Source organism: Argiope bruennichi, chromosome 3 (genome assembly GCF_947563725.1).
Source record: "Argiope bruennichi chromosome 3, qqArgBrue1.1, whole genome shotgun sequence".
NCBI classification, from domain to species: Eukaryota; Metazoa; Arthropoda; class Arachnida; order Araneae; family Araneidae; genus Argiope; species Argiope bruennichi.
The window spans coordinates 27,916,387-27,934,304 of record NC_079153.1 but is presented as its reverse complement, the minus strand read 5'-3'; the positions used below and the strand labels follow the sequence as shown (position 1 = coordinate 27,934,304).

Here is a 17,918-nt window from a genome sequence, read left to right as displayed (position 1 = left end):
TTTACAAAGAAACATTTTTATTGACTGCAAATAATACACACTAATACTTCGTTGTGACAAAAAAATACCATTAACAAATTAATGGTCACGTATCGAAACAAAAAAGAATATACAAACATTTACATAAATATTAAATAATCAAATTCACATTCTTTGTGATGTGAATTAGTGCCACAAGATATCACACTTATGAGCATTCATTGGCTTGCCTAGGGGACACCGAAATGTTTCAGAAAACGGTGGATAATTACTCAACACATCATTGACTCTTTTATGACCAGGACTAGTATCACCATCGTTTTCATCTGTCGATCGAATTTCACAAAATTGCTGGAAAAGAAGCAATACATTTTCAATATTTCTAAGAATATAAATTAAATGTTAAAAAGGTTGTTTAAATAAATAAATTTAACACACTCAATATTGTTACGAATATGCAATACTGCCACATTAGTTTCATTGTTAAAAAAGACTTATTAATGAATGATAAGTCAATGACCTCTACTTTGGCGACAAAACTATAAAGAAAATTCCAGAAAATACAAGAATTATGGCCTTGTGGGAGACGAGATTTGGAATTTTTTCCGCAACATTCCATACAACGTCATAATTTAACAGATAAAAGTTTGTTCTAAGCATTGTTATTGTTCCTATTTAGCGATTTGTTATATGCTTATGCTGTTAATGTCCACAAGCGATATTCTTTGGTTGTTTTTGTTATTTGTGTTCTAATTCACTTTCTATAATCTTCTTTGTGGGATTTCATTCTCCCTACATGCTGTCTATTTCAATGGCGGCATTTGACGTCACATTACAAATATACGTGAGGACTTTCCAACTAACTGCTAGCATGACGTCATGTGTTGTACTGACATCATTCCACTTTCTTCTTGCATTTCCAGATCGAAATCAGTATAACACATTAAAAAAACATCGCATGATCGGGAGTTGTCTTGATAAAGTTAATTGAGGTTCACATGATTATTAATATTCCTATTAACTAATGATAAAATATTATCGATAATTCAAATTTATTCTGGTTAGATTCGAAACGTACCTGCGGGATTAGTCTTTCCAAACCTTTCTCGCTAACTCTAATAATTTTATTTGTTAATTATTAAGCATATGACATTGACGAACAGTAATTGCAAAATGGTCTATTAGCACGCGATCTTTGGCAATTAATCATGTGATGTTACAAAAAAATGTTGAATGAAATAAAAACTCTCATCCTGTCATTCAAAATAAAATAGTTACTGCATTATTAATATTTTTTTCAGCTGAGTTCTTTTATACTACCGTGATAAAAAAAAAATACATGAAACAAAGTTGTCAACTTTTTTGACAAAATTTAGAGCATATCCTTCAAAGTAATTCCTTTCAACTGCAATGTATTTTTGCCATGTTTTTACAAAACGTTTTGTCCCTGAAAATGTTTTGTCCTTTTAATTATTTATATTTATATACATATTATTATCTAGTCTACTTTTTGCTGGGGTCCCGAAGAGGTGTATCAATGTTTTTGCATTCTTCTCTTCAAGCTTTAATATCAAATTAATGATATAAAACCAAAGAAAAGAACTGACTCTTCAGAGTGATGAATGAATGTTTTTCCCAATCACCCAAACATACATTATAATAATTTATGTTTATACATACTTTCCAGAGATCGTAATGAGTTTCCTTTTATCGTATTAATGGACTGAGAGGGTATTTTCAATTATGAATGCAAGAACAAATAACATGCTGATACATCAGGAAAATATGGAACTTTTTGAGTTGTAATTGTAGAATGTTTGGTTGAAAACTCATGAATAATGATTGCACTGCGAGATTATTGTGGTGCAATTTCTTCGCCAAATTTCAAGCCCTTTTCGACGAATTTCTTTATGCAAACGGGGTAAAGTACTAAAATAATAAACTCTGATGACTATCTGGTGAGAATTCATAATACAAAACACCACGACAATAATAATAATAATATTGAAAATAAAAATTTAAAAAAACAAATATTAATTGATTTAAAGCAAATATTAATTGATTAAATAATCAAACATTAATTTGATTTTTGAGTAAATTTGTTATGGATTTTTTTTATCTTGATTCATCTTTTAATTGCCATTTGATTGTTGAAACGTTTATCAAAAACATATATTCAAATTTCATCGCGAGTAGTAATGTGTTTTAGAAGGTATGGCCATGAGAAAGAATCTCCCAGATTACTTGAGCGTGTTGTTGTTTCTTGAACAAATTCAAAATTTTTAGAACAGCTTCAGAATAAACCAATGCAATCCTAAATTATCTTTTAAAATTGCATGAAAGGAGTCAAATGATATTGGAATTTTTTAATGATTATTGTCAAAGGAAAATCACAAAACAGCAATTCTATAATTTTATGAATGTTGATCATCATTAAAATTGTTTTCCTCAAAGCAGAGAATCTACGATAGATTCTCTACCATCGTTAAACTTTTCATAACAATCAAATACTGTTATTTTTGATAAAAAAAAAGCTTTTTGCAATATTTCAAGCGCCTCTGAAACAGATATTTTAGGACGAAAACAAAATTTAATGCGTGTTCTTTGCTCAAAAGCATTCGTTATTTTGGAAAATTAATGGAATGAAAATTCTTATCTCTCAAAAAACAAATTTATTTGCTGATGATAAAATGTATTAAATTCCTAACTGTTGCCAAATATTTTTAGAAGTCGTAAAAAACGTTTGTAGAAATTGATAAAACTTAGCAAACGATATCTGCAATAGACACACATATTTTAGATGAAGCATTCCGAATAATTTTTGAGCGCAGAAGTATTTATACAATCTATTTTTACTATCACAATTAGAAATATTTTGAATTACTCATTACTAGGGATTGCAATACCGGTATACCGGTATACCGAATACCGGTATTTTGAGCCATTTGTACAATTTTGTAATACCGGTATTCGCAAGTTTAAATACCGGTTTTTCGGTATTTACTAGAAATTTTTAAAATTGTCTCACTATATGTTCAAGGATCGTCAACATAGCAAAATAGTATACATTTTTGTTTTTATGTCTCCCTAACGGGCGAAATCAATTAGCTAATTAATGGCTTAATAAATTGTTTGAATCCAAATTTGCGAAACATGGATTATCCCTGAAAGAAAATATTGTATCCATAACGACTGATGGAGCAACAATTATAAAAAAAGTTGGAAAGTTGATTGGTGCAAATCAGCAGTTGTGCTATGCAGATGGAATTCAATTAGGAATAATACATGTATTATACCAAAAAAATAAAGAACAGAAGAATCCAAATACTGTGGATAGAGAAACTTCGGATTCCAACTTAGAAGAGAGTAAATGTGTGAGTGATATTGACAATGAAGATAATGACAATGTAATTGTTGAAGAAGATATTGCTAATGAGGATGAAATATTAACCTGTCAAGAATTGCTTCCTATAATTTATAAAGTTCGAAAAATTGTTAAGATATTTAAACGTTCCCCTATAAAAAGGATATATTACTAAAATATATAATAACTGAAAATAAAAGAAAATATATGTTAATATTAGATTCTAAAACACGTTGGAACAGTTTACGCCTAATCATGGAACGATTTTTGAAACTGAGAAATCCAATCCAAAAAGCAATTAATTTTTCAGATAGTGAATTCGACTTAATATCCAGAACTATATCAGCTCTACTTCCAATAAAACTGACTATTGAGGCATTATGTCGGAGAGATTCTCATTTATTAACAGTTAATGCAACAATTTCATGTTACAGTCACTGAAAGAACAGCACACATCACTATCTAAAGAATTATGTATTATATTGAAAAATCGCACAGAAGAAAGGCATACCAAAATAGAAAATATCTTATGGTATTTACATAATTATAATGATTTTAAAAATGAAAATGAAAAAGAAGAAAAGAAAATAACCAATTCAAATCTGATGAAGTTTATAGTAAATTTTCTTAAAAATTTTTATAATTTTTATCTACAAACCTCTCACATTCAGAAGAATTCTGTTCAATTATCGAAGATTATGATGTCACTACTGCCGATAGTGAAAAGGAATTGTCTCTTGAACAAAAATTAGAATTAGGGATAAATAAAAAAATTTCAACGAACCAAAATACAATACAGAAATCAGCTATATCCAAAACCATCAGCTATATCCAAAACCATCCGACAAGAAATTGATTTATTTGACGATGAGAGATTTAGAGGTAAATACTTGGAAAAAGTATATTGCGCATTGCTATGTGTACTACCAACTAGCGTAGATGCCGAAAGAGCGTTTTCGACAGCTGGTCATTTTTACACAAAATTACTTTTCAGGCTTAATGACAGTACAATGGATGCATTATGTTTTTTAAGATCACATTTCAAAAATTTGTAATAGTACCGCAGACTGAATAGTGATATTTACACTTTTTTTGTGATTTAAATAAATAAGATGTTTCTTTACTTTTTTGTGATTATATACTGTTATAATTTATGTTACAAATTATTTTTTGGGATATTTACACTCTCTATCAAAACTGGCAAATAAAACAAAGAAACACCTGTGTTTTCTTTCTCTTTCTAAAATTTCTAATACCGGTATTAAGATTTAAAAAATACCGAATACCGGTATTGAAATTTTGGTCCAGTATTGCAATCCCTACTCATTACTAAATATCGTTTGAATGAACTATTTTCAGTTCGAAAATATTTTTAATATACCTGTGCAAAGTTAATATAAAACAGTTCAACATTTGAAAATGGCAGTCCTGGTAAAATTTCTTCATCACCTTCTTCATTTAAATATCTCAGATAAGCCTGAAAAAAAAAAAAAAGAAATTCCAAATTCTCTAGTATATGATAACATTTATGTCAACTATTCAAGAAAAAAATTGTTTTAAAAACATGACAAATATTATGTTGTAAGCATAATTTTATTTAAAACAATCTGTTTAACTACACTCATTTTTAATTGATTTTTTAAGAATTTATTTATTAAATTTTTTATTCATTTATTGATGAAATATATTTAGATATGCTAGAACAGTTTTCTAAATGAAAAAAAAAATGTACTTTTATTTTCAACGAAATATTTTTTTCTGTATAAAAGTCCTTAATAATACAAAAAGGACCATTTCAAATTGAAACTCAAAATCGATATTAATATTTAACGCTGGTTAAAAAAAATGAGCTAATAAATTACTTTAATAACGTATCATTCAAATTTCGATATAAAAAAACTCTAAAGAAAAACAAAAATTGCAATCAAGTAACACAAATTTGAGAATTTATACTAAATTTAATAACTAGTCATAGGTTTTGTTATCTTATCTAATCCTAAGGAAAATACAAGAAGCTTGTATTAAGAAAAGAGCTTCAGAGTTGAATATTTGTCTATTTTCAATAGGTTTGTGTATAGCTACAAATTGCGTACCATTTAATCGTTATTAAAGACTTTTTATACTACTTTTTAATTCTAACGGTCGCTATTAGGATTATATACATAATTCTATTAGCTCAAAATGCTCAGAAATACTGCAATGGAATCTTCACGATATTTTCCGGTATTTAGGATAGAAAAAAAAACATGAAATAACATCGTCATTGCTATCGCACAATATCTTGAATTAACAGAGAGATTTAAAAAAAATCGGATTGAATAATTTCCTTTGCTTTAAGGATTTTCATGAGTGTAAATTTAACTTTCTTTAAATTCCCCTGAGTTTCAGATCTGGATTACTCACAATATCAAACCCACTGGATATACCCCAAATATTAAGACAAGATGCTTCTGGTACATTGGTTGTTTCTCCTGTTTCTGGTGGATATGATAGCTATGTAGGGTTAAGTCACAACCCGCCGATACCAGAACATACCACCTATGGGAAGTGTTGCTATAACTCTGTCTTCATTGTGGAGTCCAGATCATCCAACTAAATCGGTTTACCATAAATCGGGGCGGATGTAATTATCATATAGTTATATAAGCATTCCTCACCGGGGTGATTAGGGGGATGAAAAGTTATCATATAACACAGTAGTTCTCAGTTCCCTGGTGGATGAAGTAAGATTGTGGAATTACCTCATACAATGGCGAAACGAATCTAACATATCTAAAGTTTGGGGCATTCCTCCTCCAAAATCGTCATTTTAACACTGTTACGGATTTTCCACCGCCGGGTTCTTTTGATAGTGGGTGTATGGTGTGAGAACACAATCAGCAGGTATCAGTAGGAAAAAACGACGTCGTTTATTTACACGAAGACACTAATACAAAGACGACGAGTACACAGACGACAAATATTTACAGCAGAGACGAACACAGGATAGCACACAGTAGCGCACTACAGACGACAGTAGCGTTCAGACAGAATCCAGCAGGAGAGGGAATCCTCAGAGCTTCGCTCTACGGTCTCTCCAACGGCTGAACTTCTCACTGTCTCTTCTCGCTTTAGCTGCCGACTCATTACTTCTCACAACTGGCTACTACACATAAGATATGATGCTTCTTCCACAGTAGACAACATGATTCAGCACACAGCAGTTCAGCACTCGCTCCACACAAAGCTGGCACTCCTCCATTACTTCGCTATCCTCTCGAAGACTCGTTACTTGCCGGTGACTCCGACGACAATTCACGACGACGAACCACATATCTTGAGAGTGCCACCCTTTTATAGTTCCCAAGAGGCAGGACTAGAATCTTCTAGACCAATCAGGCGTATCTCGGTTCTTAAGGAACAGATCGACAGAATTATCAAGTTTCGAGTATCAACCATTTTGTCACCAAATTCGTCGCCAAGTCACCAAATGGTCGCCACGTTTGTCGCCAAGCTCTGGGATCACTGGCTCGGCATCCGACAGCATCTAATACAGATGACTGTAAAACGGTTTTTCTTATGATGACACTATTCGTGCTGGGAAGCAAAATTACAGGTTTGTAACAATATGCTAATGAACCAACTCATTGTCAGGAGTTCAAACATTCACTGCTTCTTTCAAAAGATTTGATCAAATAGTTGGATAAGATCTCTTGTGATAGATTTGACAAATTTGAGCGACATCTGTTGCAGATTAGAATTGAGTAATTTTCACCTTTTTCTCCGTATTGAAAGATTAGTTAGAAAGTCAAAGCTTCTAGGCTAGTGAGAATAGAATATCTAAGCCCTCTTACATTAACTGGCGGCAACATTTTTCAAAGAGTGGATAAAGAAACTATAATTCCAGCGATATGACAAAAGCCAGAATCTTCGCACTAATTATATCGAATTGTGACCATGATTGTACATAACTTTTTGTAATGAATTAATTGTGTTCTCTAATCTTACATTGTTGTATTATCTATCGCAGCTTAGCATGAAAAGCTCTTGTAGTTTTATGGATAAATTAATAATATCAATTAAGAGAGCCTTTAAAAAAATTCAGACGTTGAAATAGAATTTTAAAGAAAATAAGGGAAATCTTACTTTGAAAGCAAGGTGAACTCCTTGATGATCACTTAAGTCTTCAATGATCGTTGGTTGAGCGTTCATCATCTATAAATATCAAGGATAGTAAATGAATGCTAAAGAAGGACTTAACGAGGAAAAATGATTAATCTATAAAGAAAGCATTGAAAATTAAGATAAAATTACGTTAGCATTAATGTTTCTTCTTTTTGCTGAAAACTATAATTTAAAAATTTATTAATTTCTAAATTATTTTAGCAAAATTGTATCAAAGTCACGAATTTATTAAAAAAAGAATAGATTAAACTTTGGCATAATTTGATTGTTGGTAGGTCATTGCTACCAATTAATATCAAACACAATACATGAATACTAAAAAATGAAGCCAACTAATGAGAAGCAATAATTGAACATCAAAAATTGTAGGAACTGCAGAAAAAAAATTAGGTATATTATCACTATCCTTTTGTATTAAAAACTATCTGAGGAAGGGATTCACGAATTTCAACGATTATCTACAATTCTAGAACGTGGCTAAATATAAATTGAATTCAAGTTCCAATAAGCAACCATCCAGTCAGGAAGCTAGAAATTTAATATTAGATCAGAGTGACCTCTAAAACAAATAATTTCAATTTAGCAATAAAAATATTAAAATGTTGATTGGTCATTCGGTTTTACATAAGCATCCTGTTTTCAGTTACTTGATGGGAATTTTAGATGGAACTCATGATTTCGAAATATATTCTAATGATGTTTAATAACAAAGGGTAAAGATTATTAATTTTCAAAATTATGAATTACTAAATTATTGTAACTAATTTATATTACAGGGACAGTTCTTTTTAGAAAGAAGAAACTAATAAGATTTTGATCAAGTATAAAATACGGATGTCAGATTCTCTGATTTAAAAATTCTCTGAGTTACAAATCAACAGAAGTTGATTTCCTGAAATTTTTTTGCATATTCTCTAATAAAGGCGTTATAATTTTTCCTGTCGCATATGGAATGGAAATGGGCGATGGATGCTATGAATAGCACGAATTTTCAAATATCCTTTTTTAGAGTCGCACATGCGAGAATTTGTTGCTTAATAGAATAAAGAAAAAAACAGAACATACATTTGGAGGCTTTTTTGAAAACTAATTGAAGCCAAAATTTGGCACAGAACAATAATTGTAGTAAACATATTAAACATCAAATTCATTTTTTAAAGTAATTGATATTTTGAATTATCGTGTTTATATGCATACGGAAGTACAATTCAACAGAGCATCAACTCTTCGACGTATTTGATTCAAATTTAAATTAGAAACTATTCATTAGAAGTCAAAGACTGTATTTCAAATTTCGTTTATCCACGTTCTTTATTTTTGAGTTATAGAGTTGGAAATCTAATCAATTTGGTTAATTTCAGTTACATTTGGACAGACAGGGAAACAAGGTTCTTAAGAATTGATTTCATTCAAAATTTCATAAAAAAATCGACAAATTTGTTGAGATCACTTGACAGATTATATCCGTTTAGATCAAAATATTTTTTGAGTTATCGTGTTCAGAGACAATCAAATTGAGAGCTACATATAGATATAATTCTAAAACGATGGGTTTGGATACGGTTATGGTTTTGCTTATTTGAGGGATGGATCGCGGAGTACTTGAATTCAAAGTTCTTAAATGCCGAATCTAACAATATTGAGAGAAAAATTTCGAATAGATGCAGTTACATAAGAAATAGTTATGGTGTCAGAAGAAAGTTCCTAGAAGATGGTGTCCAAAGATAGTCCCCCTTTTCAAAATACCTAACAAGAATGAACATTTTGGAGATGTTAAAAAAGTAAAAAAAAAAAAAAAAAAACCATGAAAAACAGAATTTTCGATTCAGGTAGATCTGAAATGATTCGTGAAAAGTTTGACGTCGAATTTCTTGTCGATTTCAACACTTTGTATACAAGGAAGTAAAAAGAATGGGAGAACTGAACTTAGCTTCATGAAGACAGAAAATTGCTTACCGACGTAGTATTACCATGTGTTGGAACTTTCATAAAACACTGAGCCTTCCTCTGAACCTGTCGTAGTACATAACTCGGGAAAGTTGTCCAGTTCGATCCCAGATATGGGTCTAAAGCTTCAGGATACAAGAATATTCAGAAATGCAATAAGTTAAACGTAATTGGATATATAATATTTGTTTCTTGCTTTATGATTTGAAAAACGATACTTGATAAAATAACTATTTTAATGACAACGTAACTGACCAAAACATAACATCAACATGTTATTTTCCTTAAAAAACTTTAATTTTCAGTAAACCTTATTTGGTTAAATTCAAATAATTTTCGATGCTGAAATTTAAAATAAGTAATATGCTAAAAATTTCTATTATGTAATAAGTTTCTAAATTATGCACACGAAATTACTAGAGATTTATTTCATTTATTTTATTATATAATTAATATTATTTCTTTTATTTTATTATTTCATTTTATTTATGTAGATATAAAGAACTCCTTACATTAAAAACATAACTAGATTTAAAATTCTTTTACGTATTTAGTTTGAATTTTAAAATGAAAATGAATAATTCATTGGCTAGATATAGAATAACAGTATTCACATTATTAAGTTCTTGAAATCATGTTGTTCAGTGTTAAAGTGTCAGAATGAAAATATTACAAAAACAATTTATATTTATAAATAAAAAAAATATTGCACTTATCATGACGACGAAGTAATTTGAAAAATTATTTGAAACTGAATTTAGAATGAAGTAAAAAGTTTCTTGCACAAAAAATTTAATTTTTAAAAATAATTATTGGTATTTATAATTCGATTTTTGAGGAACTAAATAAGTAATTCTTTAAACAAAATTGTAAGTTTTTCAAACTCTTAAAACAAGAAAAAAAAAGAAGAAAAATCACAGGTAAATTAATTATTATATGAAAATATCTTACTTGTTAAGTCAAATGCATGATTTAATTCATGTCCCAGAAACATGCCCATAGACGCCATTGACTTATATCTGGAGAAAATAACATTAAAAAACATATAAATCAAAAGTCTATTACTCTTCTAAAAGGAAATTTGCCATTAAGAATTTCTATGTGAAAAAAAAAAAAAGAACAAATGTCGTTATATAAACTATTATGTATCTATGAGGTGAAATTTATTTGACCAATACCCCCCCCCCGTATAAAAGTAATTATTAATTTTTATAATAATATCTAAATTAATAAAGAATACAATAAATTAATACTTCCAATTAATTAGTTTTGATAAGATCTAATAAAATGTTTTCATTGTAATTATCTTTAAATAATAATTTTTTTCAAAATATTTTGCAGATTAATTCAGGATCATCAAAAATATTATTCTTTGCCATTCTTTGTCTCAAAACAGCAAACGATAATTAAAGAATTTTTAATCTTCTGAAAATTTTTTATAAATAAACATAAATATTCTCTGCATCATCATGCCCTAACACATTTTTAGTAAAACGTCCGGAGATTTCTACAAGTGCATGGTCTACGAATAGAGAGCTCTCTAAGATTCTAAAGTGAATATCATATGAGAATACCTTCCACTAGGAATCTAGGGAAAAGGAGGAGATTCTATTTTATTCAAGAATGGTTTAATCTGACGCGAATGAAAAGAAAACAATCCTCTAATAATCAGAGAAACATTACTTCAATTTTTAAGTACAATAATTGTTAAATGTTAGAAATTTTTCGAATTATTACTTACTTTGGTAAAGTATCAGAAATTCCCAGTGACTTTAGCAATGGTAAAGAAATAACTGCAAACAAAAAAATACAAAATGTTAAAAACAATATGTTTTTCAAAACCTATATAAGCATTTATCTAAAAATGAGTAAAGGTTATGATTTCAACAAATGTTTGACTAAAACATTCTAATGTATAAGGCATTTTTATTTTGTGAAATGAAGTATAAGTAAAAAATGAAAATAGGGATTTCATTTTCATTTTTTTCTGGCAAACATTTTAAAACATGTTATCCATAATCTCAATATTCAAATATGCATATTTTCAATTCTTCGGCTCAGCAAAAAGCAATTCTACGAGTGCATGACAAGTTGCAAGAGATTTCTACTCATAATAAAGAAAAAGAGACTAGCAAAATTTACACTGAGTTTAAATAGTTTCTTTTTGAAATTTAATCTTTAACATATTTTTTACAGGTATGGCGTATCAACAAGCTTTTTTTCTTCTTCATATAGCATGACTATACATATTGTTACGATTGCTTTCTTGCAATGTTAGGTTCATCCTGAATAACTGAGAAGAGAAATTTAAAGATATTCTTGCTGGCCAAGTCATTGATCCCCCACCCCTTCGTAGGTGGCGAAAATTTTGCGATCGTATAGTGACTCTGTATGCAAAATAATGGTTCTAGAAAACAAAAGAATTAAAAACCTTGCTGTATTAGGAAATGATGTTTGAAAAACCTTTTCGAAAATTCTATACTCTTTTTTGAGATTATAAAAGACGAATACCATAAAAGACACACACATTCTCTCTATGGAATATTGATGCGCCATGCCAGCTCTCTAGCTGCATTCTAAAAGCAAATGCTGTCTTCTATCGTGAATTTTTATAAGTTTTGCTATTCTTTATATATGCCTCGATTGTGTTTCTATCACATAAACTTTATATAATCTTGTGAAATAAATTGTAATTTTCCATTATCCAACGTGTATGATATTTTTTAACGTACAACCACCAGACGGTTTTGGTAACAAAATAGAGTGCAAAGATTTTTAATATTTCATTATATTATCAAACAACTATGTGGTGACTCTTATCACTATGTAGATAGTTTTCTTCTATGGTATCATTTCAAATTAGAAAAGCACTTTACAAATGAGAGACACAAGAATGCCATCGGTGACTGAAAAGAATAACTCATTATATTCCAATAGTCTTGAAAATGTCAAAAAGATCAATTTAATCTACGAAAACCCCTTCTTGAGAGGGCATTTAAAATATCATCAAACACACTGAAATTTTGCCAATAATCTAAAATGTAACAAAAAATTTGCTCCTTCATTTCTTTTTTAGTTTAGTAAATATCATTAAGAAAAGGAGGTAGGATCTATAAGTTTGATTGTTTCTTTCTACTCAAAACGTTTCTATTAGACAAAAAAAAGATTATATTACAATATACCAGAAAAAGATTAACGGTAAAAATTTGAAACATTTATTAATAAATATTTATAAACTTTTATTAGATGGTAGTAAAAATAAATAATTCATGAATTAATTTTAGGATTTTGGCCATAATTAAAAAAAAAAGATAATACTTACTTACGAAATCACTATCAAATGACATCCGAAGAGCAACTTGTAAAGGAGGAAAAATCCTGGAACAAAAATGAGCATTTTATTCAATGAAACAAACATACTAAAAGAATTACTTAAGAATTTTAAACGCATATTCGATCGTTTCATAAGTATAAATTTTAATAATGATTTTTTAACAATAAAAACAAGGCAACAAACTTGAAAATCAAAAATGATCATAAATATATTTTTATGAAACCTAAAGATATTTGATAACACTTATCTTCCATTTTAAAAAGAAAATAAACAAAATTGTATTGAAAAAAGTAAATAATTTTTTAAGTAAATCTTTGTGTGATATGAAATTATTAGATTTTATTAACTAAAACTTCATGAATAACAATATTTAATCATAATGCATTGTTGTGACGATGCCAGATGTGACGGACTCTATGAAACACAGTTAAAACTTTTTGAATTTTATAATTCGCTTTTTATTTACTCACCTGAAAGGTAAATGATTTATTTTTTATTCCTTCTAAAACAGTTTTATTGAAGATAGCGCATTGTTGATAAAATCGACAAAAGAAAGGTTATATGAATGTTTAATAAGTTCTAAAAATAGATGTTTTTCAAAAGTGTGTTGTTTATTGTTATGAATCTGTACCATCATGTTCCATGCTTAGTTAGTGCAATTGTAAGGCAGAGAGATTTGCAGATATTTTAATGGATGCTGAATTAATGTCATATCAATGATTCCCCTTGGCCTTGGCGACATAAATGAAGGTGAATGAAAATATGAGAATTATGGCGATATCTGTTCTAAGTGCAGAAGTTCGATGATAATTCTGGATTTTTCGATGTCCTGTTGGAAAATTTACATAAAGCGGGAAAATAAACCGAATGAAGTGCATTCTTCATTCTGAAGCTTTTTAACTGCAATCTGAATCGTATCGCGCTGTTATTTAAATAGCCATATGCTGTTTGTGTGTATATTGTTGATTCATACAGATTTTGTCTTTGTATACATTTCTGCTAAGTTTAATTACTACAGTTTTCTTGAGGAATAAGGAAAACAACGTTATACGTTATCATTATCATGTATATCTATCTGTCTATATAAAAAGAGCACGCGCTTGCATACACACACACGCACGCACACAACACATACACACACACATATACACACACAAACACAAACAAACAACATGTACAGGATGTCCTTGAATTCTTGAGTCGAACATAAGGCCCATGGGTTAGTAAAACTTAATAACTTACCTCCTCATGGACCAAACACTCCATGGGTGGGTAAACTTAAGAGTAGTTAAAATACATTTAAAAAACATAGCAGTATGGAATCAGTAATGAAAAGTGTTGGCTTTAAATTGGCGAAAGACAAAAATGCTGAGAAAATGAAAAGCCCTTTCTTTGCTTAATATTACAGTAAATTCTAAAATGTGCCACCACCCACATCGATTCAGGTCCGGTAGCATCGAGCAAATGATTTGAAGATGCCAGGCGACAAATTGCTTCACGGACAATTGCAGTAGCGACTGAAAGATTTCCAGGGAGGTCATTATCAGAATCAATTGACGGCTCGTAGGCACCATATTTTATGCCTTTGTATTTACTTACACTTACTTATTCTGACTCTCTATTGCAATATAAAAATGTTTATTTATTTGTATTTTACCTACTCTTAACGTCTGGCCCATGAATTCAGATATATTTTGTATAATAAAATTTAAACGACAACAACCCCTTCTGTTGAAGATTAACAGCATATACTTCTGTTAAGGATCCACAATTTTTTCTCCGTTTCTTCATTCGACAAACAGTTTTTAATTGGAAATCGTAATCATAATATATACATAAAAATCTTACGTCTGAAGAAGGATATCCATATCTTGTTCAGACTTTGAAGTGGACACTCCTTCCATTAATTTTTTCAATTTGATAGATCTCAGTGCCATTCCATTTCTCATGAAATTATTTCTAGCCGGTCCCATCTAAATGGATTCAAAATATTAAACTAATTACTGTTATCTATAGCAAGGTATACCTAAGGCTAGTAAATTATGCAACAATTTTATGATATTTATAGAAGGTAGTAAAAGATATCATGAAAAACAACATAAAAGTCCTAGCTTATTATTAGTCTATCTCAACTTTATTTTTCAAAAAATTTAAAAATCCTACAAAGAATAATCTTTATATTACAGCGAGTTCATTTTTTACATCTTATGTTATTACTCCATTATTTAAACATTTTATATTAATCATTTTCACATAATTTTAAGGACTTTTCTGAACAGAATTATAATAAAAATCACTCTTTGAGTAGTATTTCAAAGTGAAAGCTGCTAAGCAGAATGGTTAGAAGCAGCTGTTTAAGCAGTTTACGATCATTTCACTTATTCAGTCACTTTGTACTGCCTGTAATAGTTAATCAACAATTTTATGCATTCCCCGTGATCTGGGCGTCCCGGGTTCGAGTCCCGGTTTGGGCATAGTTGTTCTTCATCTGTGTTCTATCTGTGAGATGTGTGAATATGCCCCCCCCCCGTAAAAAGGAATTGTGCAAGCGAATGTGTGAGTGTCATCTTCGTATTAGCTAGAAGTCAGACTTCTGCCCTCGGGTTCTCAGGGGTCTTTAACGTCAGAAGCTACTACACCCCCTTTCCGGGGTTAACGCGGACACGACATCATCATAATCAACAACAACAACAATTTTATGAGGGCAATAGTTTTCAAAAAGGAATTTTAGAAGCCGAATTATTACTACCAATATGAAATCATGCTTTTAAATAAAAACGATGAGTTATAAAAGTATATGCAGAAAAGTAATTAAAAGGGAAATTAATTTTCCACATTAATTAACATCAGCAAGAGCTATATTTTGTGTACTTTTTCTTGTTTGAATAAATTTATAATTCAAGTTATTCACTTTATACAATATCCTTAATTTTCAGTTGATTTTAAAAATATATTTAGGACTTTCAAATTTTTTTTACCTGTTTGGATACTTATATTTGATTATTTATTTAATAAAATTAAACACCCCTAATCCATAATAACGTTATTTTGTATACATTACGGAAGACAGATTTAATATTTTCTAGTAAATCTAATTAAGAAGAATGTGTGTATGTGTATTGATTTTCAAAAAGACAAATCGTTGGAAATAGAACTGAAGCCATAAAATTTAGCATAAAAATATTTTAAAATTTAAAATTTGGAACATTTTAAAATTTTAATTAATTATATTACTAAGACGTTTCTTTTTTGATAATTTCAAGAAATATTGCAGCATAAAACTGTTTCTTACAAAATTTGAAAAATTTATAATATTATATTTTCTGATAACCAATTTAGATGACTTAAAAACTTTACTCGAACTTTAATTTTGAAATATATTTCGAGATTTATTTTACAGGAATAGGTTCATGGCTATCATGAAATTCAAAACATATTTATTATTATTATAAATAATTTATTTTAGATTTTTCTTCCTATGTATGCAGTTAAAATTCAAAGATTTAATTACAGATCGAGTTTGATTTCAGTAATAAGAAATGAAATTGATGAAAATATTTTATAGTTTGCATATTTTTGAAAGCATTTCTCCTTCTCTTAATATAACTGGATGTATAAAAATATATTTTGCTTTTTTGCTGTAACACAAAAACTGCCTTTTGAATAACTAAACAAAACATTTTGAGTTATATCCAAAGTTACGAAGTCTATTTGGAATTACTTACACACACAAAAAAAAAATTCCTATACCGAATTATTGCAGTTATATTACTTTATAAGATCTTTCAATACAACAAGTACATTATCAAATTAGTAGAAATTAAAGGATTTTCATTTCAAATTAAAGTTTGAATGCTAGGCAAGTTGATAGATAGAAAGAATTTGCAGCTACATAGTACTCTAAATAGAAAAAGAGTAAAATTTCAAAAAAGTACAAAATTATATTTCTGCTCAAATTTCAAATTTAAAAATACTTTGCTTAGAATATTACTGAAACAGAAGTATGCGTAAAAGATTTTAATAAAAATGTATATAGACAATAATTATGGTGAATCTACTGATGTCGAAGACGGTTACCTTTAATATTATTTCTCTTATATTCTAGTATTTGCAACAACAACAACAAAAAGAAAAATTATTCGGAAATTATCGAAAAATACTTACACTTGAATAAAATGTTGCAAAGAAATTATCATCTTTTGGTGGATACGCCAACGATACTTGAATTTTATCAATCTAAAATAGAAACAATAATAATATTTAATGTTTACAATTGATACTGATACGAAATTAGTCGCTTCATTTTTAATTGCTATTAAAAACAAAGATGAATGTGTATATTGGACTCTATAGGCAGAACGCTTGGCCCATACATACCTTGTTGTTGTTGTTTCTAATAACACTTATCATAGACAAGCCCATTGATTTTAAAAGTCAGTGAATTTAAGCCGAGACTGCGTCTCTTGTTTTTCAATAGCGCCATCTAGGGCCAAGAGTACGACTTAGCTACATACACGTCACACGCCTTTTTATGGGGTGGACTTCATTCATGCATTTCATTCACTCATCCCCAGACCGTAATTTAGACCTGAATCAGATAACGATCACCCCTGATCCAGTACCCCCAGTGGTATTAATTTCAACATGGAGAACTTTGTGACCCCGACAGATTTATACTTGCGCCAGCCACCCCACACACGGGGAGTCTTCGTCCGGTGGGGTTCGAATTCGCAATCCAAGGGACGTTAATCCAACGCCCAATCAAACAGGCTATCCCGGCCCTATACATACCTTAGAGAGTGGAAATGGACGTATTGGATTGATTGTTTAGAAATTTTAATAAATTAAAAATTAAACTGAATTTTAGTGGGTTTTTTTTCTTGCTAAACTTTAGAAAATATTATTGCACAATAATACTAATTTAAATAAAGTTTTTTTAGTTATATCAATTTATTAGTCGTGTGCAGATTTCGTTTTGAATTTTCGCAATTTTTTTGTCTAAATTTTAATAATAGATTACCTTATTCCCCTGAAATTCAAGCTGGTTTCATTGTTTTATCAAATATTAAACAGCGTGATTACCTTCCATTACTGAAAGCTACAGAAGAGGGATCTTATTTAATATCTGCG

General features: G+C 29.5%; 1 protein-coding gene across 1 annotated transcript in view; it reads right to left on the bottom strand.

Annotated features, from left to right (window-relative positions):
- Positions 1 to 17,918, bottom strand: part of LOC129964207 (neprilysin-11-like) — a 73,196-nt gene continuing 55,278 nt past the window's right edge. Inside the window, exons 13-21 of the mRNA XM_056078926.1 lie at positions 16,953 to 17,024; positions 14,637 to 14,761; positions 12,777 to 12,832; positions 11,196 to 11,247; positions 10,406 to 10,473; positions 9,464 to 9,579; positions 7,469 to 7,537; positions 4,725 to 4,820; positions 1 to 330 (exon numbers count right to left, since the gene is read on the bottom strand). Of these exons, the coding sequence (XP_055934901.1) occupies positions 166 to 330; positions 4,725 to 4,820; positions 7,469 to 7,537; positions 9,464 to 9,579; positions 10,406 to 10,473; positions 11,196 to 11,247; positions 12,777 to 12,832; positions 14,637 to 14,761; positions 16,953 to 17,024 (819 nt within the window). The 3' untranslated portion in view covers positions 1 to 165. The remainder of the gene's footprint in view (positions 331 to 4,724; positions 4,821 to 7,468; positions 7,538 to 9,463; positions 9,580 to 10,405; positions 10,474 to 11,195; positions 11,248 to 12,776; positions 12,833 to 14,636; positions 14,762 to 16,952; positions 17,025 to 17,918) is intronic.